The sequence below is a fragment of the Gopherus evgoodei genome, chromosome 2 (genome assembly GCF_007399415.2).
Source record: "Gopherus evgoodei ecotype Sinaloan lineage chromosome 2, rGopEvg1_v1.p, whole genome shotgun sequence".
In the NCBI taxonomy this organism is placed as follows: Eukaryota; Metazoa; Chordata; order Testudines; family Testudinidae; genus Gopherus; species Gopherus evgoodei.
This window is the reverse complement of record NC_044323.1, coordinates 53,474,311-53,499,170: the sequence shown is the minus strand read 5'-3', so window position 1 is coordinate 53,499,170 and position 24,860 is coordinate 53,474,311. Positions and strand designations below refer to the sequence as shown.

The 24,860-nt window shown below is 51.5% G+C and overlaps 1 protein-coding gene across 1 annotated transcript in view; it reads right to left on the bottom strand.

Annotated features, from left to right (window-relative positions):
- The window catches only part of SCIN (scinderin), a 115,765-nt gene that overhangs the window by 7,343 nt on the left and 83,562 nt on the right, over positions 1–24,860 (bottom strand). The window contains exons 7-11 of the mRNA XM_030550678.1: positions 21,388–21,476; positions 20,078–20,293; positions 18,124–18,245; positions 17,062–17,152; positions 17–187 (exon numbers count right to left, since the gene is read on the bottom strand). Coding sequence (XP_030406538.1) covers positions 17–187; positions 17,062–17,152; positions 18,124–18,245; positions 20,078–20,293; positions 21,388–21,476 — 689 coding nt within the window. The remainder of the gene's footprint in view (positions 1–16; positions 188–17,061; positions 17,153–18,123; positions 18,246–20,077; positions 20,294–21,387; positions 21,477–24,860) is intronic.

The following is a 24,860-nucleotide window of genomic DNA, read 5'->3' as shown; positions in this document are numbered from 1 at the left end:
AACAGGTGATTTTTACCTCCACAATTCTGGTGATGGACGCCAGGTTCCTGCGAATTTGAAAGAGACGTGTGGGGGGAGCAGGTTTCTGACCTCCTTTCTTGGATGTTCCATCCTTGTAGACAATGAGTGGTTTGTCTTTGAACAAACTCAGCAAATGTGCAGGTTCTTTTCCTTGGGAGACCCGGATCTGTACAAATAAAGGAAAAGAAATTAAAGGATTTTACATTAGTTTTGGCATGATGAAGCCCAAGGTGATGATAGCTAACAGGGTAAGTAGGTTAGGAAGAATTACTAATGGCAAGCTGTCTCGGCTAAGCTAAGCACCCATAATTTAGAGGCACTGTAGCTACAGCATTCATAAGCTCTTTTGTCACTCTTACTAACACTCATACACACAGACTAATATTTCTTACAGAATATTGGGATTGGGACTTGTACATTTAGTTTCTAAGGGATTAAAACTCTGATGGTTGCCATTTACTTTAATAAGAAAACTGTTCCTTTTTGAAAAAACACTGCCTCTTTACAGAAGTTTTATGTAGGCATTTAATTCTCCTGGAAGACTCTGGTTCTGAAGTTTAGGGGATTTGTATTTAAATGAAGTAGGAAAAACAGGTTTTTCTTCATAACCATTATTTCTAGGTCTCTATGTCTGCATGAGGATGAAAAAGGGAGCATAAATCCACCAGGCGATGGATAACTAGGCTGACAATATAAACTTTTAGTGTATATAGGAAAAGATGGCATTTAAAACTGAACTGACAAATGCCTCTAATTTTCAGGGCATCTTAATATAAAAATAACATATTTATTTATTATTGTACAGCAGAATTCTCTATTTCTTCACTTTGGAGGAAACAAAAAGATGACAACTAAAGGCTACATTCTGCCCAGAGACTTTTTTCTGTTTTCCTTCCCTCTTGCAGTATACAAGAGTAGCACACTTTAAGCATGATCTTAAGTATACCACATATGTATCAAGTACTGTATGCATCAGAGGAATGCATGACGGAGGATAGATGAGAAGAAAGGAGAAAAGAAAAGAGATGGAACAGGGAATTGGCTAAAATCTTTCTTTAAAAAAAGAGCACTACAGAAGAGAAAAGGGAGATGAGAGGAGAGAAAACAGCAAAGAAGACCACTTGATACAGCTGGCATGGGAAAGAAAACTCATTACTTCGATGCCAGAAAATCACACTTCTACTTGGTGTCCTGAATGTGCAGAGCAACCAGCTTAGCCACCAGAGGGAGCTTATATGCCCACGAGCAAATCTGACACATTCCCTCAGAGACTGAAACATACATAGAAACAGAGCTCCCTAACCTCTGGTTTTTGACCTGAGACTTCTGCTTTGAGCCCTGGTACATCAGCCTGCTAGTTGGATTCTCTGCCTTTTGGGCCAGTTGTCAGATTCCCTCCCTTCCCCCCGACAATGGCTTCCCCTCAGCCAAGAAAAGGAACAGAGGGCCAGAGAAGGGAGGGTTCAACTGAGAGAGGGAAAGCGCCTCAATCCCAGCCCAACACAACCCTGATCACTGCCTCTAGCAGCAGCAAAGAAGCAAACTGCTCAGCACTGCCTGCCGGAGGGAAGGCAGATGAGGAAGAGCTGGCTGCTGCTGAGGAGCCTGGCACTCGGACTCTGGGAGGAGCAGAGCCTGTGAGGTGTTGGTGAGGAGCTTGTGTGAGATGGGTGCATGCTCATGCACTGAGTGGCTGAGAACTGTCTCCTGGATAGGGTGCATGGGAGCCAGGGGATGCCTTATTACCCTTTGTGGGCTACCCACAGCACACGAGCTTGAGCAGGGGAGGAGCGGAGCCACTGTCAGGCTCCTGCTGCTTCTCCTGTGCAGGTGAGTAGGGAGAGAACAGGCAAGGATGGGGAATGGGAAGAGCCGTGGCATATGCAGTGAGTGCATCAGAGCAGGTAGAGAGGGGGGAGTAATCTGTGCCAACAGAAGAGCTAGGAGCATGGGGGAAGCAAGAAGCAGATTGTGATGGTATTCCTACCCTCCAACTGGGGCAGTGCACCCTTACTCTGGCTGGATTGTAGGACTGTAGTCCAACCCAAGATTGCCAGGCCAGGTGTTCAGGTTTCAACTGGAATGCCCAGTCAAAAAGGGATCCTGGCAACTCCGGTTGGCACTGCCAACTGGGTCGTTAAAAGTCCAGTCGGCAGCGCAGTGGAGGCCCAGGGTTAAGGCAGGCTGCCTGTCTGATCTGGCTCCACGTGGCTCCCGGAAGAGGCCACCAGGTCTTTGTGGTCCCTAGGCACATGAGTGGCCAGGGAGGCTCCGCATGCTGCCCTCGCCCTGAGTGCCGGCTCCCTAGTCCAACCCAAAACAATCATTTTAACAAACTGGAGAAACATTTTGATCCCCCCCCCGCCCCCCGAGATAAAGGGCTCCTTTTCAGGCCAGCCTCAGCCTGGCCTTCCTTTTGCTCCCACAGTGTTGCAGGTGGCAGCAATGGTGGGCACTATCCCATTTCGATGTCTCACTACTGGACAGGCAGATGCAGTCAGAGAGTGAGACAACTGAATTAAATCAACTGAACCTGCCACTTGTGGATTCAAAATCATGGCAATTATCTGCAGGTTCAAAAAGAGAGGCCACACTTTAAAAATCTGCCCCAAAGACTAAAATGGCAAAGAGACATTGTTAGGAAATAACGTGGCAGTAACTAAAGTTTCGGTCTCTCTTTAGCATAATGTGGATTGTAGTGCCATCTAGTGTCTAAAAAGATGGTTACACTGGAAAATGCTACAAATTATGCTAAATATTGTTTTACATATTAAGCTTTAGCATATATATTTGAAAGTAATTAGCTTTTAAATATTACAGTCATTGCAATTAGATGGAACTCTTTTAGCTTAATGAAAGAAAGTTACATGTTAAATAATCAATTATTTTATATTTAAGATTTCAGCTAAGCAATTACATCCAGAGATTTTAACCCTCACTTAGTAGGATGTCAATAATCAATTGCTATTGATTTAACATTTAAAACTATCCTCTGCAATCTAAATTAATTATAAACTTGAGAAAAACGATGGATCTTCACACTTATACTTAAGGGATGGGAGTCAAACACTTTCCTGCTCTCATCCTCTGCCTAGTAACCGCCCTTCTCTCCCTAGTCCTCCTCCTTCTCCTCCTCTATCTCCTCTTTCAAAGGAGAGCCCTCCCACCTCCTGAGCTGCATGTCACCCCTGATGGAAGTGAAGGCTTGTCCCACTGGGCAGCATGTCTAACACTCCCACCTGCTATGCCTTCCCTGTTAGCCACTTCTTCAGCATAGAACTGTTTCTGGGCTCTGTGGCAGGAAGTCGACCCCCTCACCCACAGCTACCTCTGCTGCCTCTGAGGTAGGGAGTGGGACCAGTGGGTGATGAAAGGCAGGACAGAATGAGAGGAGGCCAGTGGAGCAGGAGGTATTTTTAGCAGGGGAACAGTGGGTCACATCAGAACTGGCCTTGCCCCAGCCACACCTCTTAGCAGACTTTGTCCTCTCCTGCATACCACATTCCTTCAGGTAAGGAGTTGTATAAGACGGTTACTCACCTTTGTAACTGTTGTTCTTCGAGATGTGTTGCTCACATCCATTCCAGTTAGGTGTGCGCGCCGCGCGTGCACGTTCGTCGGAAACTTTTTACCCTAGCAACTCCAGTGGGCCGGCAGGTCGCCCCCTGGAGTGGCGCCGCCATGGCGCCCAATATATATCCCTGCTGGCCCGCCCGCTCCTCAGTTCCTTCTTGCCGGCTACTCCGACAGTGGGGAAGGAGGGCGGGTGTGGAATGGATGTGAGCAACACATCTCGAAGAACAACAGTTACAAAGGTGAGTAACCGTCTTTTCTTCTTCGAGTGATTGCTCACATCCATTCCAGTTAGGTGACTCCCAAGCCATACCTAGGCGGTGGGGTCGGAGTGAGAAGTCGCGGCACGGAGCACTGCAGTTCCGAAGGCCGCATCCTCCCTCGACTGCTGGACCAGGGCGTAGTGGGAAGCAAAGGTGTGGACCGATGACCAGGTCGCTGCCCGACAGATTTCCTGGATGGGCACGCGGGCGAGGAAAGCCAGCGACGACGCCTGCGCCCTGGTAGAATGCGCAGTCACACGGCCCGTAGGGACATGGGCCAAGTCATAACAGGTCCTGATACAGGACGTAACCCAAGAGGATACCCTCTGAGAGGAGATAGGAAGCCCTTTCATACGATCTGCTACCGCCACGAAAAGCTGGGGGGATTTTCGGAAGGGCTTAGTCCTCTCTATGTAGAACGCGAGAGCCCTACGGACATCCAGCGAGTGGAGCTGCTGCTCCCTGCCTGAGGAGTGAGGTTTTGGGAAAAAAACCGGAAGGAAAATCTCTTGGTTGACGTGGAAGGCTGAGACCACCTTGGGCAGAAAAGCAGGGTGTGGTCTCAGCTGCACCTTGTCCTTGTGGAAGACCGTATATGGGGGGTCTACCACAAGAGCTCGGAGCTCCGACACCCGTCTAGCTGAGGTGATAGCCACTAGAAAGGCAGTTTTCCAAGAGAGGTAGAGCAGGGAGCAAGTAGCTAACGGCTCAAAGGGGGGCCCCATGAGCCGGGACAACACCAAGTTAAGATCCCAGGTCGGAGCAGGGGGACGGACGTTAGGGAATAAACGTTCCAGCCCTTTAAGGAATCTCGACACCGTTGGGTGAGAAAAAACGGAGCGACCGTCCGCACCCGGGTGAAAGGTGGAGATAGCTGCTAGGTGGACTCGCAACGACGATAAGGCCAGACCTTGCCCTTTGAGGGACCAAACGTAGTCTAAGATTTCGGTTATCGAAACTTCCATAGGGCGGAGATTTCTCTCTACGCACCAACAGGAGAAGCGCTTCCATTTCGCCGAATATGTGGCTCTTGTGGACGGTTTCCTGCTGCTCAAGAGCACCTCTCTCACAGGCGTGGAGCAGCGCAGCTCGGAACCAGTCAGCCACGCAGGAGCCACGCCGCTAGGTGCAGCGACTGCAGGTCTGGGTGACAGAGGGTCCCGTGGTCCTGGGTAATCAGGTCCGGATGAAGGGGCAGGGGAACTGGGTCGGCTATGGCCAAGTCCAGCAGCATGGTGTACCAGTGCTGCCTGGGCCATGCCGGGGCCACCATGATCACGAGAGCCCTGTCTCTGCGCACCTTCAGGAGGACCTTGTGGACCAGAGGGAACGGGGGAAACGCATAGTACAGGTGGGTCGACCACTGGATGAGGAAGGCATCCGCTATCGACCCCGGCTCCCTGCCCTGAAAGGAGCAGAACGCTTGGCACTTCCTGTTCCCCTTGGACGTGAAGAGGTCCACCCGGGGATAACCCCACCTCCGGAAAATGGAGAGAGCGACGTCCGGGCGAAGGGACCACTCGTGTGACAGGAAGGATCTGCTCAATCGATCCGCCAGCGTGTTCCGTACTCCAGGGAGGAAGGAAGCGCTGAGGTGAATGGAGTGGGCTACGCAAAAGTCCCAGAGTCGTATCGCCTCGTGGCACAGGGAGGAGGACCTGGTGCCGCCCTGCTTGTTGATATAGTACATGGTCGTCGTGTTGTCCGTGAACACGGCGACACAATGACCCTGAAGCTGATGACAGAACGCTTGACAAGCAAGGCGGACCGCTCTCAACTCCCGCATGTTGATGTGTAGCCCCACCTCCTCCTGGGACCACAGGCCCTGTGTCCGCAGGGCCCCTAGGTGGGCCCCCCAGCCTAGATCTGAGGCATCCGTTGTCAGGGATACCGAGGGCTGAGAGGGGTGGAAGGGAAGACCCGCACATAATACGGACTGGTCTAACCACCAGCCAAGAGAATCTAAGACCTTCTGGGGGATTGTGACTAACATGTCTAACGGTTGCCTTGCCGGCCTGTAATGACTGATAAGCCACAGCTGGAGAGGCCTCATGTGGAGCCGAGCGTAGTCGGTCACAAAGGTGCACGCCGCCATGTGGCCTAACAGGATTAGACATGTCCTCACTGACGTCAATGGGGCTGACCGCAAACGTTGAACGATCGCCGCCATGGTCTGAACCCGTTGCAGAGGCAGCGAGGCCCTGCCCACAGTGGCGTCCAGGACGGCCCCGATAAATTCCACCTTCTGCGTGGGCCTCCGGGTGGACTTGTCTGTGTTTATCAAGAGGCCCAGACCTGCAAACATGCCGGTGATCACGCGGACATGGCTGTTGACTTGCTGTTCCGACGTGCCCCAAATCAACCAGTCGTCCAGATAAGGGAACACGTGGACACGGTTGCGCCGAAGATGCGCCACGACAACTGCCATGCATTTTGTAAACACCCTCGGGGCCGTGGACAGGCCGAATGGGAGGACTGCAAATTGATAATGAAGAGCCCCCACAACGAAGCGGAGAAAGCGTCTGTGGCGTGGCCAAATGGCAATGTGGAAATACGCGTCCTGCATGTCGACGGCGGCGTACCAGTCTCCCGGATCCAGGGATGGAATAATGGTCCCCAGGGATACCATGCGGAACTTCAACTTCACGAGGTATTTGTTGAGTTCTCGCAGGTCGAGGATAGGCCTGAGGCCCCCCTTGGCCTTGGGGATCAGAAAGTAGCGGGAATAAAATCCCTTGCCTTTCTCGTTTTCCGGAACCGCCTCTATAGCTCCTTTACTGAGGAGCGTCTGCACCTCCTGCCGAAGGAATTGCTCGTGAGAGGGGTCCCTGAAGAGGGACGAGGAAGGAGGGCGGGAAGGAGGAAATGAAACAAACTGCAGGCGGTATCCCGTCTGCACCATGCTTAAGACCCAGCGGTCCGATGTTATTTGGGACCACGCCGGGAGGAAAAACGAAAGGCGGTTGGAAAACGGGGGGGAAGGATCCATAGGGGAAACTGTTACCGCGCCCTCGGGCGCACCTTCAAAATGAAGGCTTAGGACCAGGCGGGGGTTTTGAGGAGCCTTGGTTCTGCCCCCCTTGGTTCCCCGACTGCCTGCGCCTTCCGTTCCTGCCGCGGCGCCTGTAAAGGTCCTGCCGCTGGCGGAACTGGGAAAACGGCCTACGTTGCTGCTGTTGTTGCGACCTAAAGGGTCTACGCTGCGTCACGGGGGTGTGCATCCCGAGGGACCGCATAATAACCCGGTTGTCTTTTAGACTCTTAAGTCTGGGGTCTGTCTTATCAGAAAACAGGCCCTGGCCTTCGAAAGGAAGGTCCTGTATGGTATGCTGGAGCTCCGGCGGAAGGCCGGAAACCTGCAGCCAGGAGATGCGACGCATCGTAACTCCTGACGCAAGGGTACGGGCAGCCGAGTCCGCAGCGTCCAAGGAGGCTTGTAAGGCCGTGCGTGCGACCTTCTTGCCTTCGTCCAAGATGGCCGTAAACTCTTGGCGAGCATCCTGTGGCAGCAGCTCCTTAAATTTGTCCACTGCCACCCAGGAATTAAAGGCATATCTGCTCAGCAGGGCCTGCTGGTTGGAGACCCTGAGCTGCAGCGCCCCAGCCGAATACACCTTACGGCCAAGGAGGTCCATCCGCCTGGCTTCTCTGGATTTGGGGGCTGGAGCCTCCTGGCCGTGACGCTCCCTATCGTTCACTGATTGCACCACCAGTGAACCCGGAGTCGGGTGTACATGGAGATATTCGTATCCCCTAGAAGGGGCCATGTACTTCCTCTCGACTCCTTTCGCTGTCGGAGGGATGGAGGCCGGGGACTGCCAGATGGTATTGGCGTTGGCCTGGATGGTCCGTATGAAGGGCAGGGCGACCCTGGTGGGAGCATCAGAAGAGAGGATGGTTACAATTGGATCCTCTATCTCCGAGACCTCCTCTGCCTGCAGACTCAGATTTTGAGCCAATCGCCTGAGGAGGTCTTGGTGCGCCCTGAGATCCAGCGGGGGGGGACTGTTGGAGGAGGTACCCGCCACCGCCTCATCCGGGGAGGAGGAAGATGAGACCCCAGGCATGAAAGTGTCTAACTGAGGGTCTTCCTCAGCCCTCGCCTCTGCCTCCGGAGCCGCAGCAGAGTCCTGCTGCTTGGACCCTTCCTCCCCTTCCGGGGAGGGAGGGGGGGCGAGACAACGAGGCTTCAGGGGCCCTACGCTCCGCAGTCGCCGGTCTAGCAGGGAGCTGCTGGGGGCCCTGGGCCTGATGGTATGCCCAGGGTGTCCAGAATCCCCATTGTTGTGGGCCTTGGTCCTGCAGCGGCGGATCACCGAACAGCGCCGCCTGCCTGTCGGTGCCCAGCGCATACCCGCTGTCCGTCTGGGAAGATACGGACGGCTGTCTCGAGGGCCATGGTGGGGCCGACCCTGGATGGTAAGGGTCTGCGCAGGCCGGCACGGAGGATCGTCTCGGTGCCGGGGACCGGTGCCGGGAGTCATATCGGTGCCGGGATCGGGATCGGGACCGGGATCTGTCACGGTGTCGGGATCCTGATCGGTACCGGGCGCCACTTCGGTGCCGGGACCTGCCACCAGCTCGGTGCCGGGAGGTCGACCGAGACCGGGACCTGCCACCAGCTCGGTGCCGGGAGGTCGACCGAGACCGGGACCTGCCACCAGCTCGGTGCCGGGAGGTCGACCGGTGCGGCGAGTAGCGTCGGGACCTGCTCCTGGAATCGCGGTGCCGGTGTCGACGACTGGAGCCTAACCGCGACCGTCTCGATGCCGACCGGTGCCGCGAGTGCGACCGGTACCGCTGAGGGGAGCGGTGCCGGGACTGCGAGCGGCGTCGGGATCTGGAGCGCCCAAGATGTCGGGACCTGGATCGTGAACGACTGTCTCTGGGCGGTGCCGATATCATGGGCTTGCCTCTGGACACGACCCGCACCGGAGGTACCGGGGGTGGCAGCCGAGTGGGCTCAGTCAGGGCAATAAGGTCCCGAGCCGAGGCGAAGGTCTCCGGTGTGGACGGGACCACTATCTCAACCCCAGATCTCATGGGGGAGCTCGGCGGCACCGGACTCAACGGACCCGCCGGGCCCGGAGTCAACGGTGCTGACGGTGCCGGCGGCGCCACGGCCGATGTCGAGGCCGGGCGCTCTAGCCGGGTCTGCCTGGCCGGAGTATCAGACTTCGACGGCCTTGGCTCTGACTCCAGTGCCGGAGAGGGTCGGTGCCAAGGAGTCTTCTCGGTGCCGGAGCGATCCGGTGCCGGTGCCGATACCACGGCCTGCGAAGCCGTCGGGTCAAGTGCCGCCTCCATTAGGAGAGTTCAGAGCCTTTGATCCCTCTCCTTCTTTGTCCTCAGCTTAAAAGCCTTACAGATGCGGCACTTGTCGGATCTGTGCGATTCCCCGAGGCACTTCAGGCACGCTTCGTGGGGATCGCTGGTAGGCATGGGCTTCTTGCAGGCCGCACACTGCTTGAAGCCCGGCGAAACAGGCATGAGCCTGGCACCGGGTGCCGGGAAGGGCTAAGCCCCCGGCGAAGAACTACTTAACAACTATTTAACTTAACTATCTACTTAACAAACTAATTAACAACTATAATGGAACTAGAGATAAACGTATAGATAAACGATAGAGAACTAGGAGAGCTAGGGACGTGGAGGACAGCTATGCCGCGCTCCACAGTTCCAACGACCGACACGGCGGTAAGAAGGAACTGAGGAGCGGGCGGGCCGGCAGGGATATATATTGGGCGCCATGGCGGCGCCACTCCAGGGGGCGACCTGCCGGCCCACTGGAGTTGCTAGGGTAAAAAGTTTCCGACGAACGTGCACGCGCGGCGCGCACACCTAACTGGAATGGATGTGAGCAATCACTCGAAGAAGAACTGTTATCTCATCCTGCGTTTCTGCAGATGGGAGCACTACCGTAGTGCCAAATTGTGACTGGCCTTTATTCAGGTGCACAAGGGAGGAAAGGCACAAGTAATCTCCCGTGAAAGTGACAAGAACAAATCAGACATTGAAGCAGGTGCTCTGCCTGTAGTGGTAAGTCTCTATCCCATCAATGCAAGACAGTACCTCAATGGCACAATTTGGCCCCTAGCATGTCATCAGGTCTGACAGACAGCAGCTCCATAGCGTTAGCAATTCTCAGCAACTTCAAAAATGGCATGAAGGTGGCCGGAGGAAACACGCATATGCCCTAGTAAACAGCAAGGGTCAAAGTGGGCAAGGAAAAAGACGGTTACTCACCTTTGTAACTGTTGTTCTTCGAGATGTGTTGCTCATATCCATTCCAGTTAGGTGTGTGCGCCGCGCGTGCACATTCGTCGGAAAACTTTTACCCTAGCAACTCAGTGGGCCGGCAGGTCGCCCCCTAGAGTGGCGCCACCATGGCGCTCCATATATACTCCTGCCGGCCCACCCGCTCCTCAGTTCCTTCTTGCCGGCTACTCCGACTGTGGGGAAGGAGGGCGGGTGCGGAATGGATATGAGCAACACATCTCGAAGAACAACAGTTACAAAGGTGAGTAACCGTCTTTTCTTCTTCGAGTGATTGCTCATATCCATTCCAGTTAGGTGAATCCCAAGCCTTACAAAGGCGGTGGGGTCGGAGTGAAATGTGGCAGAATAAAACTGCCGAGCCAGAGGCTACAGCCTCTCTTGACTGCTGAACCAGGGCATACTGCGAAGCAAAGGTAAGGACCGAGGACCAATGGAGCTTCGCGACAGGTCTCGTGGGTAGAAACACGAGCCAGCAAGGCGGCAGATGAAGCCTGAGCCCTGGTAGAATGCACGGTGATGTGGCTTGGGGAACTATGAGCCAAATCATAACAAGTGGGGATGTCCGCCATCACCCAAGATGAGATCCTCTGAGAGGAAAACAAGCAAGCCCTCCCTTTGGCCCGCTACCGGGGCAGAGCTGGGGCGCCGTAGGCAATGATTCTGTCAGCACAATATAATGCGAGCACTCCACAGATGTCCAAGGAGTGCAACGGTTATGCCCATTGCGTTGAGCTGTGGGTAACATGAAAGGCCAAAACACTTTAGGGAGGAAAGCCGGGTGCGGTCATAACTGCACCTTGTCTTTGTGGAACCTTCGTAAGAGCTCTGATCTCAGAGACCCGTCTGGCCAAGACTAGGTTGAGGTCCCAGGGCGGGGCTGGGCGGCGCACCCGAGGGTGCAAGCGCTCCAAGCCCTTGAGGGACCTCGAACCCATAGAGCGTGGGACACTGAACGTCCATCTTAGCCTGCTGGAAGGTAGGGATGGCTGCTGAGAGTATCCTCAGCGATGATACCGCCAGATCCTACCGCTGAAGGCCAGAGGCAGGCCAAATAGAGGGGATCGAGACCTCAGCAGGAGCAAGATCGAGCGTACTGCAGCTGTAAAGGAAACGCTTCCACCTGGCTCGGTACGTTGACCAGGTGGAAGGCTGCCTGTCACCCCGACTCAGGTATGCAGGAGCCACCGTGAGGCGAAGAGGCTGCAGGTCCGAGTGGCGAAGCCTGTCATTGCCCTGAGTGATGAGGTCTGGGCTGACAGGCCGAGCAACGTGGTATGTCAGTGCTGCCTGGACCACTCTGGAGTGATCATGATGATGCACGCTCTGCCCCTGCGGAGTTTGAGCAGGACGTAACGAACCAGTGGGAACAGTGGGAAGGCATAATGCAGTTGGCCGTTCCACGGCATCAGGAATGCGTCCAAGATCGATTCCGAGGAGAGACCTTGGAAGGAGCAGAACACCTGGCATTTCCTGCTCTCGCGATGAGCGAACAGGTCTGTGTGAGGAACCATCTCCACTTCCGGAAAGCGGGACGCCTCACATGGGGCAGAGTGATCACTCGTAAGACAGGAAAAACCTGCTGAGTCAAAGAGTTAAGACGTTCCGAACGCCTGGGAGAAAGGACGTCGCCAGCTCCATCGAGTGGGCCATGCAAAAGACCCGGAAATGGATGGCCTCCTGACAAAAAAGGGGGAAGGACTATGTCCCCCCTGAATACTTATGAAGCACCTGGCCATTGAGTTGGCTGTAAACACCGAGATACAACGGCCTCGCAGCTGCCGGGCGGACTACTCTCATTTTTGGGGCATTAATGAGGAATGCCAGCTCCCTAGAAGACCGAAGGCCTTAAGCTCGGAGGTGACCATGAGCACTCGAGCAGAGAGATGATGCGTCCGCCGTCAGGGGCAGTGAGGGCTGGGGCGGATGAAACCGCATCCCTGTCCACACCAAGGAGGGAGTTAGCCACCACTCTAGGGAGCCTAAGGCGTTCGAGGGAACGGTGACTACCATGACCACTGGCTCCCTGTCCAAGCGGTACGCCGAGGTGGGCCGGACTTGGAGAGGACGGAGGCGGAGCTTGGCGTGTTTGGTTACAAACTTGCAGGCAACCATGGACCCAGGAGACTGAGACAAGAACGAGCTGAGGTCATTGGGAAAGCCTTCAGACCTCAGATGATTGTTGCCATCGCCTAAAACCGCAGTTGTGATAAGCAGGCTCCGGCTAGGTAGGAGACCAAGATCGCCCCTAGGAAGCCCAACCTCTGCGTGGGAACCAGAGTGGATTGCTCTATAGTAATCATCAGGCCTTGAGCTGTGAATAAGACCGTGACGATGCCCACGGGCTGAGTGGTTTGTGTCTCAGAGTCTCCTCGGATAAGCGAATCGTCCCAATACGGAAAAACGCATACCCGACATAGCTACGGTAGGCGGCGACTATGGCCGTAAACCGGGAGTATTCACCGCTGGCTATAAAGCGGAGGCATCTCCCGTGCAGAGGGAAGATGGCATTGCGAAAGTACGCGTCCTTCCTATCCAGGGCGGCATAGTAGCCCCCAGGAGGCAAGGATGGAATAATGGTTCCCAGGGATACCATGCAGAACTTCAACCTTATCCCAAACCGGTTGAGTCCATGTAGGACCAGGGAGGTCTGAGACCTGTGTTCGAGTGGGGGACTAGGGCATAACGGGAGTAAAACCCCTAGCCCCTTTCGTCCGCTGAAGGGGGACAGGGCTGGAGCAATTTAAAGGTGGTACCTATGCTCCATCGTGCGCAGGACCCAGCGATCTGAAAGTAACTGGGGCCATGCCAGGAGAAAGCGGGATCAGGATCCCGTCCTGCGACTGGTACACCGCCCTCCGGCGAACCTTGGAAGGTCCGTCTTTTGTCCCAGTGGTAATTGCGAGGGACCTTGACTTTGGCTTTTTTAGGGGGCCTGACTTTTGTCTGCGACCACCTTGGCCTTGCCGTTCTCCAGAGTTCTGCCTCTGGCTAGGCACAGAGTATGGCGGCTGGGGCCAGAAAGGCCTGCGTTTGGTCGCTGGCGTATACATGCTGAGACGCATTAGGACCCTAATGTCCAGCAGGCTTCGCAGTCTGGGGCTGTCTGCCGCGAAGATGCCTTTACCAACAAAGGGTAAATTCTCTCCCCCGTCCTCCAAGACGGCAGCGAACTCCAGGTGGGAGGTTCGAGGGAGAAACTCCTCCACCCAGGTGCTATAATTATCGCAGCTAAGCAAGGCTTGTTGCTTTGCTACCCAGAGGTGCAGGGCCCCTGCAGAGTACACCTTGCATTCGCCAAGGCTCTTTCTGCTTCGGGGCTGGCGCCCGCTGGCCATCATATCAGGATCGTGGTCCTGAGCATAAAATCTGCGCATATGGGATGACACGGATGCGTGTCCGGACGGCCATGGAGGTACTAAAAGAAGGCACGGGCCGAGTCTCTGACTCACTCGGACCTTGCCCAACTCGGCACCGGGGACCGGCATCGGGAGGCGTATCGGTACCTGGAACGAGATCCAGACCCGCAACCAGAACGGTGTCGGGAGGTCGACCGAGATCTCGAGGCTCGGAGAAGAGCTACAGGAGTCAAGGTACCTGCCCCGGTGCCAGATGTCGGAACGGTGCCGATAGCGGGTCGGCGAACGGGATACCGACCGGTGCAGCGAGTGTGACCAGTACCGAGGAAAACAGCACCGGGACTGCCAGTGGTGTCCGGCGTGCCGACAGGACTTGGAGTGTCTGCGGGACCGTGATCATGAACGGTGCCGCTCTGCTGTACTGACAGGGGACAGTCCCTTGAAGAGACTGTATTACCCGTACCGGCGGTGCCCGGGTCAGGCAGCACTGACTCTGTCATGGCACTGAGAGCCCTCGCCGTTGGTAACATCTCCGGCGTGCAGGGAACAGCAGGCTCAACCACAGAGCGTACTGGGGAGCTGTCAGGCACCGGATTCGACGGCCCTCGTGGGGCCGGGATCCACGGTACCGAGGTCATCAGAGCTTCGGTAGGTGCCGGTGCCGGGCGAACCGAGCTAGATAAGCTGTCTGGCTGCGGTGCCGTCAGCACTGAAGCAGCGGGAGAAATACGCTCAACCACGGCGCGTGCCGGGGAGCCGTCGGGCACCGGATTCGATAGCCCTTGTGGGACTGGAATCGACGGTGCCGATGTTGTCGGTGCCTCAGAGGCTTCGGTTGGCATGGAAGCAGCCGGAGCAGGAGCTCAACCACGGCGCGTGCCGGGGAGCCGTCAGGCACCGGATTCTACGGCCCTTGCGGGACCGGGATCGACGGTGCCGACGTCATCGGTGCCGCAGCAGGTGTCGGTGCCGGGCGATCCGACTTAGACCAGCCCTCTGGCCGCGGTGCCGTTGGCACGGAAGCAGCCGGAGCATTAGCTCGACCACGGCGCGTGCCGGGGAGCCGTCAGGCACCGGATACTACGGCCCTTGTGGGACCGGGATCGACGGTGCCAACGTCATCGGTGCCGCAGCAGGTGTCGGTGCCGGGCGATCCGACGTAGACGAGCTCTCTGGCTGCGGTGCCATTGGCACGGAAGCAGCAGGAGCAATACGCTCAACCACGGCGCGTGCCGGGGAGCCGTCAGGCACCGGATTCTACGGCCCTTGTGGGACCGGGATCGACGGTGCCGACGCCATCGGTGCCGCAGCAGGTGTCGGTGCCGGGTGATCCGACTTATACGAGCCCTCTGGCTGCGGTGCCGCTGGCACGGAGCAGCAGGAGCAATACGCTCAACCACGGCGCGTGCCGGGGAGCCGTCAGGCACCGGATTCTACGGCCCTTGTGGGACCGGGATCGACGGTGCCGACGACATCGGTGCCGCAGCAGGTGTCGGTGCCGGGCGATCCGACGTAGACGAGCCCTCTGGCTGCGGTGCCGCTGGCACGGAAGCAGCAGGAGCAATACGCTCAACCACGGCGCGTGCCGGGGAGCCGTCAGGCACCGGATTCTACGGCCCTTGTGGGACCGGGATCAACGGTGACGACGTCATCGGTGCCGTAGCAGGTGTCGGCGCCGGGCGATCCGACTTAGACGAGCTCTCTGGCTGCGGTGCCGCTGGCACGGAAGCAGCAGGAGCAATACGCTCAACCACGGCGCGTGCCGGGGAGCCGTCAGGCACCGGATTCTACGGCCCTCGTGGGACCGGGATCGACGGTGCCGACGTCGTCGGTGCCGGGCGAGCCATCTTAGACGAGCTGTCTAGCTGTGGTGCAGCTGGCACAGAAGCAGCAGGAGCAGTAAGCTCTACCACGGCGCGAGCCGGGGAGCTGCCAGGCACCGGATTCCATGGTCCTGGGGGACTGGAATCGACGGAGCCGAAGTCATCGGTGCCTCTGCAGGTGACGGTGCCGGATAACGCAACTTAGGCGAGCTCTCTGGCTGCGATGCAGGTGGCACGGAAGCAGCGGGAGCAGGGGGCTCAACCACAGCGCGTGCCGGGGAGCCGCCAGGCACCAGCAGGAATCGTAGACTCTCTCGACCTCGGAAGAAGGGAGCGGTGCCGAGTCGACATCGGTGCCGGCGACGGTCGGTGCCGAAAGGCCTTGGTGGTACCGGCGGGGTCCGGTGCCGAGGAGGCGCTTCTGCCCGCCGCTTGAACATCGCTCGGCGCCCAAGGTGGAGGGGTAAGTGAAAGTCCCGCACCTTTTGTTCTCGGCTTAAAAGTCTTGCAAATGGGGCACTTATCTGTCAAGTGTGATTCCCTGAGGCACTTCAAACAGGAGTCATGTAGATCTCTCTTCGGCCGCGGCTTCTGGCAAGCCGGGCCCCTTTTAAAACCCGGTGAGCCATGCATGGCTCCGGCACTGGGCTCATGGAAGGGGCTACTTCCTGAACCCCGCTAACTAAACTAACCATGTTAGCAAAGAAAACACGTATAACCATACAAATATATATATAAAAGTGTTATAACTGCATAATTATATACGAGAAAACGAGTAGCTAGGGAAGTGGAGGTCAGCTAAGCCGCGCTCCACTGTTCCAACGACCGACACGGGCGGTAAGAAGGAACTGAGGAGCGGGTGGGCCGGCAGGAGTATATATGGAGCGCCATGGTGGCGCCACTCTAGGGGGCGACCTGCCGGCCCACTGAGTTGCTAGGGTAAAAGTTTTCCGACGAATGTGCACGCGCGGCGCACACACCTAACTGGAATGGATATGAGCAATCACTCGAAGAAGAACCTCCAGTACAATGGCAGGTACATTATGAAAAGGTTTAAAGTGGCTGAAATGGATGGATTGGGATGGGCAGGAAGGAGGAATTCTTTGACTTTATGTTGGAAAATTCTTTTACAAAGTGATTTGTGCCATTGACAAAGCAAGTGTGAAAAACTAAAAGGCATAGGAAACAAGCCCTTTCATTAAGGACTGTGGAGAGTCTGAACTCTTTACTTGTGATCTGATCACAGGTTTCCAGGGGAGGAAAAGGCCAATATATTAATGGAGTCCTAAAATGTGCTCCACAGCTTCCCTCTGCATCGTGAGAAAAATGATGGTGATGATTATTATGAACAGTAACAATGAGAAGAGAAATATAAATTGGCCAGTTAGTGTTGTAAATGTATATGGTGCTTTTCAAATATAGAAGACGACAAGTTCCCTGCTTCCAAAGCAAACAGGCTAAGTCAAGCCACGTCACAACAAGAAAGGGAGAATATGTGGGATTATTGAGGAAGTAGGGAGGATGCCTGGATCAACCACTGTTATTTCTGGTGAACTCAAATGACAAGCAATTTCATTTCATCTCCAAAGTAAGCTACAAGGGGAAGAAAATACAGCTCTGTGAGGACATGTTTGTTTACGTTCACTTCGTGCAATACAGATGTGGCCTGGCCTGGGGTGTTACTAAGGTTAGCTACCCCCTTTAAAGGACAACTAGGTCACATTTATTCCTTAGAGAGACACAAACCTGGACAGCCTGTCCATTTAGTGACCGATCAAGCTGAACAGTCAGGAATGCAGATGCAGTCAGCTCATCTTTTGTTGCATGCGCGCCTTGCCTGAGAGTGAAGAAGAAAGAAACAAAGCTGAAGCCCAGTTTCAAAATGATCCAGGACATATATTTCAAGCAAAGCACACAATAAGTAAGTCAGCTCCTACAGCCTTTATTCAGGTGTGGGACTGGCTAGAGCCACTTCCCCCCTCCCTTCCTTTCTCCCCACTTTTCCCCTCCCCAGTCCCCAGTACTCTGTGCAGACCTGTCAGGCTGGGGGCAGCACCATGCCGGACCATGGACACAAAATTCAACTGCAGACCATTGGGAGGGTTTGAGCCAATGAGCAGAGGGGGAGGGAGGGGATGGGTAACAAGCCTGGGAAGGTTAAAGGAGACAACAAAAGAAAGGGCAGAGAAGAAGTAGTAGCGAGGAGCTGGGGCAGAGACTGAGACACTCCCAGAGTGCAGGGGTGCAGAGTTTACACTAGGATCATCTTGCAGAGGAGCAAGCTGCTTCCAAAAAGGGACTCTTAGAGATACACTGCCTGGAGCCGACAGGACAGCTGAGACCACACTACAAGACCCACTAGTCTGTGCTCTCAATGCAGGTGCCAGTATCAGAGTGCACAGACAGATTGGAATGACTGGGGGGTGGAGACTTCCATTGGCTCAGGCCAGAGAGAATCTGTGTCTGTCTAGCCAGGCATGGTGGGATGGGTGTGGGGTGCTGTTTTGCTATATGCAGTGCCAGGCAAGGGAGTCTCTCTAACCCCCAGCTTGAGATCCTGACCTGCTCCTGGTTCTGCCTTGGTTAGATAAAAGTGAATGTGGTTCTTACTCCAGGGTTAACTCTGATCCCCTAGGAGGGAGAGTAGGCATTTGTGCAGGGGCATGTGGCCGGGACCTGTTCCCGAAACCTGGGCCCTTGTGATATAAGACATGTGACTCATCCCACTGGTTTCAGTGGGACAACTCACATAAAGCCAGCAAATAATACAATATCCACGGGCTGAAGATCAATGCAGCCCAAACATACCATGTGTAGATGATCTGTCCTTTAGGATAAGTATAAAGTATAATGTAACAGTCACCACCAAAAAATTCTCCGTATGTCTCAGACTCCACAGGGATTCTGCCATTACTTTCAACACGCCAGACCTAGGAAACCAAAGACATCACTGGAAAATATTGGAATTCATCAGCATTCGACTTGAAGCTAAATATCAGGGAAGTGGTCAAATGACTTACTATGTTACCTTCTTGAGCAACACTTGTTTCCGGTCTCCAAATACTGTGTTAAGCTAACTACCATCAGAAAAGATCAGGTGATCCTAAATGACAGCGACTGAACCATCTCGTACTCGGCCCAGCACTGCCGACTAAATGAATGGTGGCGGGAAGTCAATTAGAAAATATTGTGCTTTCCCCTTGACATTTTAATATGACATCATGTAATGTCACTTAACACTAATCCATTCCTGTTCCTTTCCTTCACATCATAGGTTAATGGTACAACATTAATGAAATAGAATGATAAGTAGCAACAGAACTAAAATACCACAAGGGAAAGGTATGCTGCACTCCAGACAAGTACCCACTGCTGCACATATTATCCTCCACTTGATCCTGTATAGTTCAATTCTATGTCATATGATTAACGCTTGAGACCTGAGTTGCTAAAGGCTAACGACACTATTCAACCAGGTCTAAGCCCAGGGACCCATTGGCCACCTCAAACAACAGGCAGTGCACAGAGTAATCCCATAAGGAACAAGAGGAATACTCCCCACAAGCTGTAGAGCTGTTCTGTTATGTCAGCCCATTGGCTAATATAACTCTCTGTTGCCCCAACATTTCCTCACCATGGGGGCAAAGACTCGAGGATTTGCAGTCATGTTTAGAACTCTACACAGTGCACATCGTACCATCTTGCCCTCTCTGAGTCCAGTCCTCAGAGCTGGGCAATGGAACCCACTGATTCTGCTTCTGTGAGGGATCTCTCTATCCATGAGTTGAAGACTGCCTTCAAAGAACAGACTTGGTGTATGAAGGACTTACAGATACAGAGTGAATGAGTAAAATTCCCATTGACTTTTGACTTCTGGGATTTCACCCATACTCTTTAATAGGTAGGTTTTCAAGTAGAGAGAAGGGAGAAGTGTCACTTTAGAATAAGTGTCATATTAAAAGTAAGGCTTGGAAGGATTAATTTATCGGTAAATGTCGATAACCATCGATTTCACCATATACGCACAAATTGTCAAACATTTCCATCAATAATACCTGAAATTTACAGATAGGCAAAGTAGGAAACGTGCTGCTTGAGAACTTATTATCATTTAATTTAAAGCTATTAACGTTGTACACTTTGATATGTGATGTTGACAATTTGTGTTTAAATGGTTTATAAAGTCATCTCAATTTCTACTGTCATTATAAAATATATATATATATTATATAATATATATATAATATATATATATATGTCAAAAAATATACAAAATAACTGTCTGACCCCCCATGATAATTTCCAGCAATTGTGACAATTTAAATAGACAAAAATTGAAAAAAGTGCTAAAAAATCATAATTCTGTGCAACTACAAAAATGTAAATAGATAAACACAATTAAAATGCTTAAAAAGAAACAGTGATATCCATTAAACTTATTTATAAAAAAAAACCACCACAAAAATCAAATTCTGCCAAGTCTAATTATGTAAGAGAGGTAACAGTTCTACTTTTGTACAGAATAACTGATATAGCATTTTTCATGGGCATCAAAGCACTTTACTGAAGAACGAACTACAGCACATAGATGACATGGGGATTCATTCCCTCTCTACCAAAAGGTTCTTGAGATGTGAAGCTGCAGATTTTGCAACAAAACTGTTCAACGGTTTAAACCTGCAAAATAACAACCTATCCAGTAAAAGTAACAAGAGAATATAGGTAGCTGAAATATATATATATTTTAAAATGATAAAATTACCTCCACTTTCCCTGAACCATCATCAACCATATTGTGTTGGGCAGCCATTTGTGGAGATTCATGTAACTTGGTAGCATCAAATTCAATCTGCTCAATTCTAGCCACTCTCTCAGTGACATAGACTTTCCCAAAGCCTTCGCTTTGATATTTATCCTTCCAGTCTCTGAAGAACTGTTTGAAGATTGGAGTTTCCCCTCCTTCTGGAAGCACTTGAATCTGCAGGTAAGAAATGAGTGAGGGAAAAGCCAGTCCATTACTATTACTGTCCCTTTAGTGGAGCGAAGTAGAATATTTTGGGCAGCTGATAGTCCACTGGTTACAAATTGTTTTAATTTTTCTGTGGCCACTTTTTTTGTGGCCCTCTCAAATGACATGTGGCCACTGCGATCCATGCCTTTCTGACCTCCAGTTTAGGCTTATTGGTAATGTTCTCAATCTGCAGGTAGCCAAAGAGTCTATCCAGAAATTAAAGCTAGTACTGCATGGAGCAATACACCTGCTGATAAAGAAAGAGCATTGAGAACGTATCACACCAGCTCTTAGCACTAAATACTGGCTGGCTATCCACTTCCAAACCCAATTCAAAGAGCTACTCCTTGTTTACAAAGTCCTATATGGACTGGGCCTTGTTGCACAAATTCGGAAGATAGTTACAATAATCAACTGGGCACAGTGGCTGACAGAACCCAGAGTCCATCTTGCCAGGTCCAGAGACAGAGCTCTCCAGGGAGAGATTTGACTGCAGTGGAGCAAGCTCCTGGTGGAGATTAGGCTGACCTGAATCTGACTGCTTTTAAGGCATGCTGCATGATCTGTTTCTTCACAGAGGAGTTTTCCTAAAAGGAGGGATGAAGATGCCTCACTCCACTTCGAGTCTGATTCTTCAGGCAAGAAGTTGTGATGGGGGAGAGAGCGAAGAGTAAGGATCCTATTATGGGGCATTCCACATACGAGATAAATTTCTTACTGTTGTTGGTAATCTAAAAAATGAGGTGTGGAACTGAAGCCAGGCATTGAATGAGTAAAGTTTGTACAAACTATCTTGCTTCAAATGAATGAATAAGAAGCTTTCTATATTAGTGAGCCCTTTCACTGACTTTTCAAACTTTTGGATATTTGTGTGCACCAAACATTTGGAGAGTCACACATCACAATTTATAGGCAAAGTTATGAGATTTATTTTGATCAATTAACCCCCCCAAAAAACCTTAACAAAATGATTGGCTAAACTGATTAATAGAACCACATGCACTTTCAACAATTGACCAAGAATAATTTATTATATTATTTATCTCACAAACGTACTGCACCTGGGTATTAGCAGGGTAGTTCATTTGTTGTATGAATTCTTCGGCAGTCTTCATGGCTGCCTTTCTCTCACGTGGGTTAGCATCTTTGCCTGATTAAAACACACAACAAGATTACAGCAGGGGAAACGGAACACGTTCTCAGAAGGTGTAAAAGAAAAATATCTGGGAGGAGCTGCAACTGAATGAGGTATCCTTAGCATAGTTCATTCTTACATTTTGTTTGCCTCAAAGCTGCACAATGACAAAACTAAAGTCCGCTAACAGAGATAGGCAAAAAGATTCACACCACGGCAAACTGCCAAAAATCAGATTTCTACTGATTTTGAAAATGAATAAAAATAATTTGTTCACTTTTTTAAAATGTGTTTGTTGGCATTGATAGCCTGGGTCCAGATAATCAATTATCATGATGTGTGCTGTGTTTAGAAAGGCTCATCCTGTGAAAGCTCACTGGGTACCTGCATTGCTGGAAGGGGGACGTGGTAAATAAGGTTGCTTTCCACAACCTGCCAAACCCATTGCCCATCAGCCCCTCTGTTCCATAACTTGGTTAAATGAAACTCCCTATTAGCCAGACTTCGGGATGTCACATGCCACCACTTTCTTCACACAATGCTCCTTGTTGGGCTCCAAAGTTTTTTTGACATTCCTGAAACACTGTCTGGCACTGCACTGGATCCTGGTTCTGTTCCCCACAGTGCCATCAATAATTGCACTCTGAGGCCCAGATCTGAGTCTACTGAACTGTTCTGCTGGAGCCTCAGTACATTTGATTTTGAACAAGGCAGTTGCTAAAGCAGCCTGTATAGCACTGCTTTAAAGCTGTCTCCTCTGAATGTAGCTTTTGCAAGAGAGGTTGAAAGAGAGCATTGGGAAAGTGGTGCTATCCCTTTAAGGCCAGGCTGGAGCCTACAGAAAGAGAGAGGAGTAGAAGCCAGGCAGGCTGCAGTGGGTGGCAGTTGCTTCCTGAGGCATCTGGAGACAAGCCTAACCTGATTCAGAGACCTGGGTGTGGACAGTAAGTTTGGCATCCTGATGAAATGATTGTGGTAATGATTCCTGGATCCAGGAACTGTGTTGTAAAGATACCTGACCTGATGAACTATTTGCTCTAAGGGTCCCTGCGTTGAAGCCGTAGTAAAATGGACATGGTTAATGTGCATTGACTTCCTCTTGCCCCTGGGCTGTTAAAATGGAATCTATTGCTGCTCCACTTTGGCAATTCTAGGAGGGACACACCAGAAATGCCACACCAGGCCGCCAGGAACGGCCTGCAACTTCACAGTCAGTGCTGCTCCCAGTACAAGCGTGAGGACTGAGACAATAATAGGCTCACTGGATAATAAGGGTTATAACCAACTGCGTTGCTAATATAAGTCAACAAAGAGAGGACTCCTGAAGCAGCACCAGTGCACCCAAGGCGACACATGGGTGCTTCCCAGCTCTTCGCTATTTAAAAGATGCCTGGACCTGTGCAGGTGAGATTTTAGTCTGGCAAAATGTTTTCAATACTTCCTGGATTGGCAGCAGATGACTGGCGATGTATTATTTCTAATGCAAATGCTACAAATCAACTTTATTAAGAACTGTGCTCAGTCAGAGAACAGAACACGCTTTATATTGGATCTAATGGGAGCTCTGAAATCTGCAAAGCTTCAAGGAGTTCAGGTATTCTTGATTTTCCAGTACTGTTCTATTACAGGGAAATGTGCATCAATGTAGCTCCAGACACTGTTGCAAGCACCTATGTTGGCAGAGAGAAATGTTTAAAACAAGCAAAGAAGCAATAAAGTAAAGATAAACACGTGCTTTTAATGATATGTGACATGTTGCGATTCAGTGCTGGCGTTACAACCTCCCATCTGTATCTAACAATACCGTGTATGTGAGAGCAAGGTATAGTTTACATTAATTATTAAGCACTCAGCCTCTGGATTTTGTCCCTGACCATGATTTGCCATTGCACAAACAAGGTTCTACATGATTCTTTCTGCTTTCTTCATAACTGCTGTTCAAATTATAGACTCATAGACTCTAGGACTGGAAGGGACCTCGAGAGGTCATTGAGTCCAGTCCCCTGCCATCATGGCAGGACCAAATACTGTCTAGACCATCCCTGATAGACATTTATCTAACCTACTCTTAAATATCTCCAGAGATGGAGATTCCACAACTTCCTTAGGCAATCTATTCCAGTGTTTAACTACCCTGACAGTTAGGAACTTTTTCCTAATGTCCAACCTAAATCTCCCTTGCTGCAGTTTAAGACCATTTCTTCTTGTTCTATCATTGGAGGCTAAGGTGAACAAGTTTTCTCCCTCCTCCTGATGACACCCTTTTAGATACCTGAAAATTGCTATCATGTCCCCTCTCAGTCTTCTCTTTTCCAAACTAAACAAACCCAATTCCTTAAGCCTTCCTTCATAGGTCATGTTCTCAAGACCTTTAATCATTCTTGTTGCTCTTCTCTGGACCCTCTCAAATTTCTCCACATCCTTCTTGAAATTCGGTGCCCAGAACTGGACACAATACTCCAGCTGAGGCCTAACCAGTGCAGAGTAAAGTGGAAGAATGACTTCTCGTGTCTTGTTTACAACACACCTGTTAATGCATCCCAGAATCACATTTGCTTTTTTTGCAACAGTATCACACTATTGACTCATATTAAGCTTGTGGTCTACTATTACCCCTAGATCTCTTTCTGCCATACTCCTTCCTAGACAGTCTCTTCCCATTCTGTATGTGTGAAACTGATTGTTCCTTCCTAGGTGGAGCACTTTGCATTTATCTTTATTGAACTTCATCTTGTTTACCTCAGACCATTTCTCCAATTTGTCCAGATCATTTTGAATTTTGACCCTGTCCTCCAAAGCAGTTGCAATCCCTCCCAGTTTGGTACCGTCCGCAAACTTAATAAGCGTACTTTCTATGCCAACATCTAAATCGTTGATGAAGATATTGAACAGAGCCGGTCCCAAAACAGACCCCTGCCGAACCCCACTTGTTATACCTTTCCAGCAGGATTGGGAGCCATTAACAACTACTCTCTGAGTACGGTTATCCAGCCAGTTATGCACCCACCTTATAGTAGCCCCATCTAAATTGTACTTTCCTAGTTTATCTATAAGAATATCATGCAAGACTGTATCAAATGCCTTACTAAAGTCTAGGTATATCACATCCACCGCTTCTCCCTTATCCACAAGGCTCGTTATCCTATCAAAGAACGCTATCAGATTAGTTTGACACGATTTGTTCTTTACAAATCCATGCTGGCTATTCCCTATCACCTTACCACCTTCCAAGTGTTTGCAGATGATTTCTTTAATTACCTGCTCCATTATCTTCCCTGGCACAGAAGTTAAACTAACTGGTCTGTAGTTTCCTGGGTTGTTTTTATTTCCCTTTTTATAGATGGGCACTATATTTGCCCCCTTCCAGTCTTCCGGAATCTCCCCCGTCTCCCCTGATTT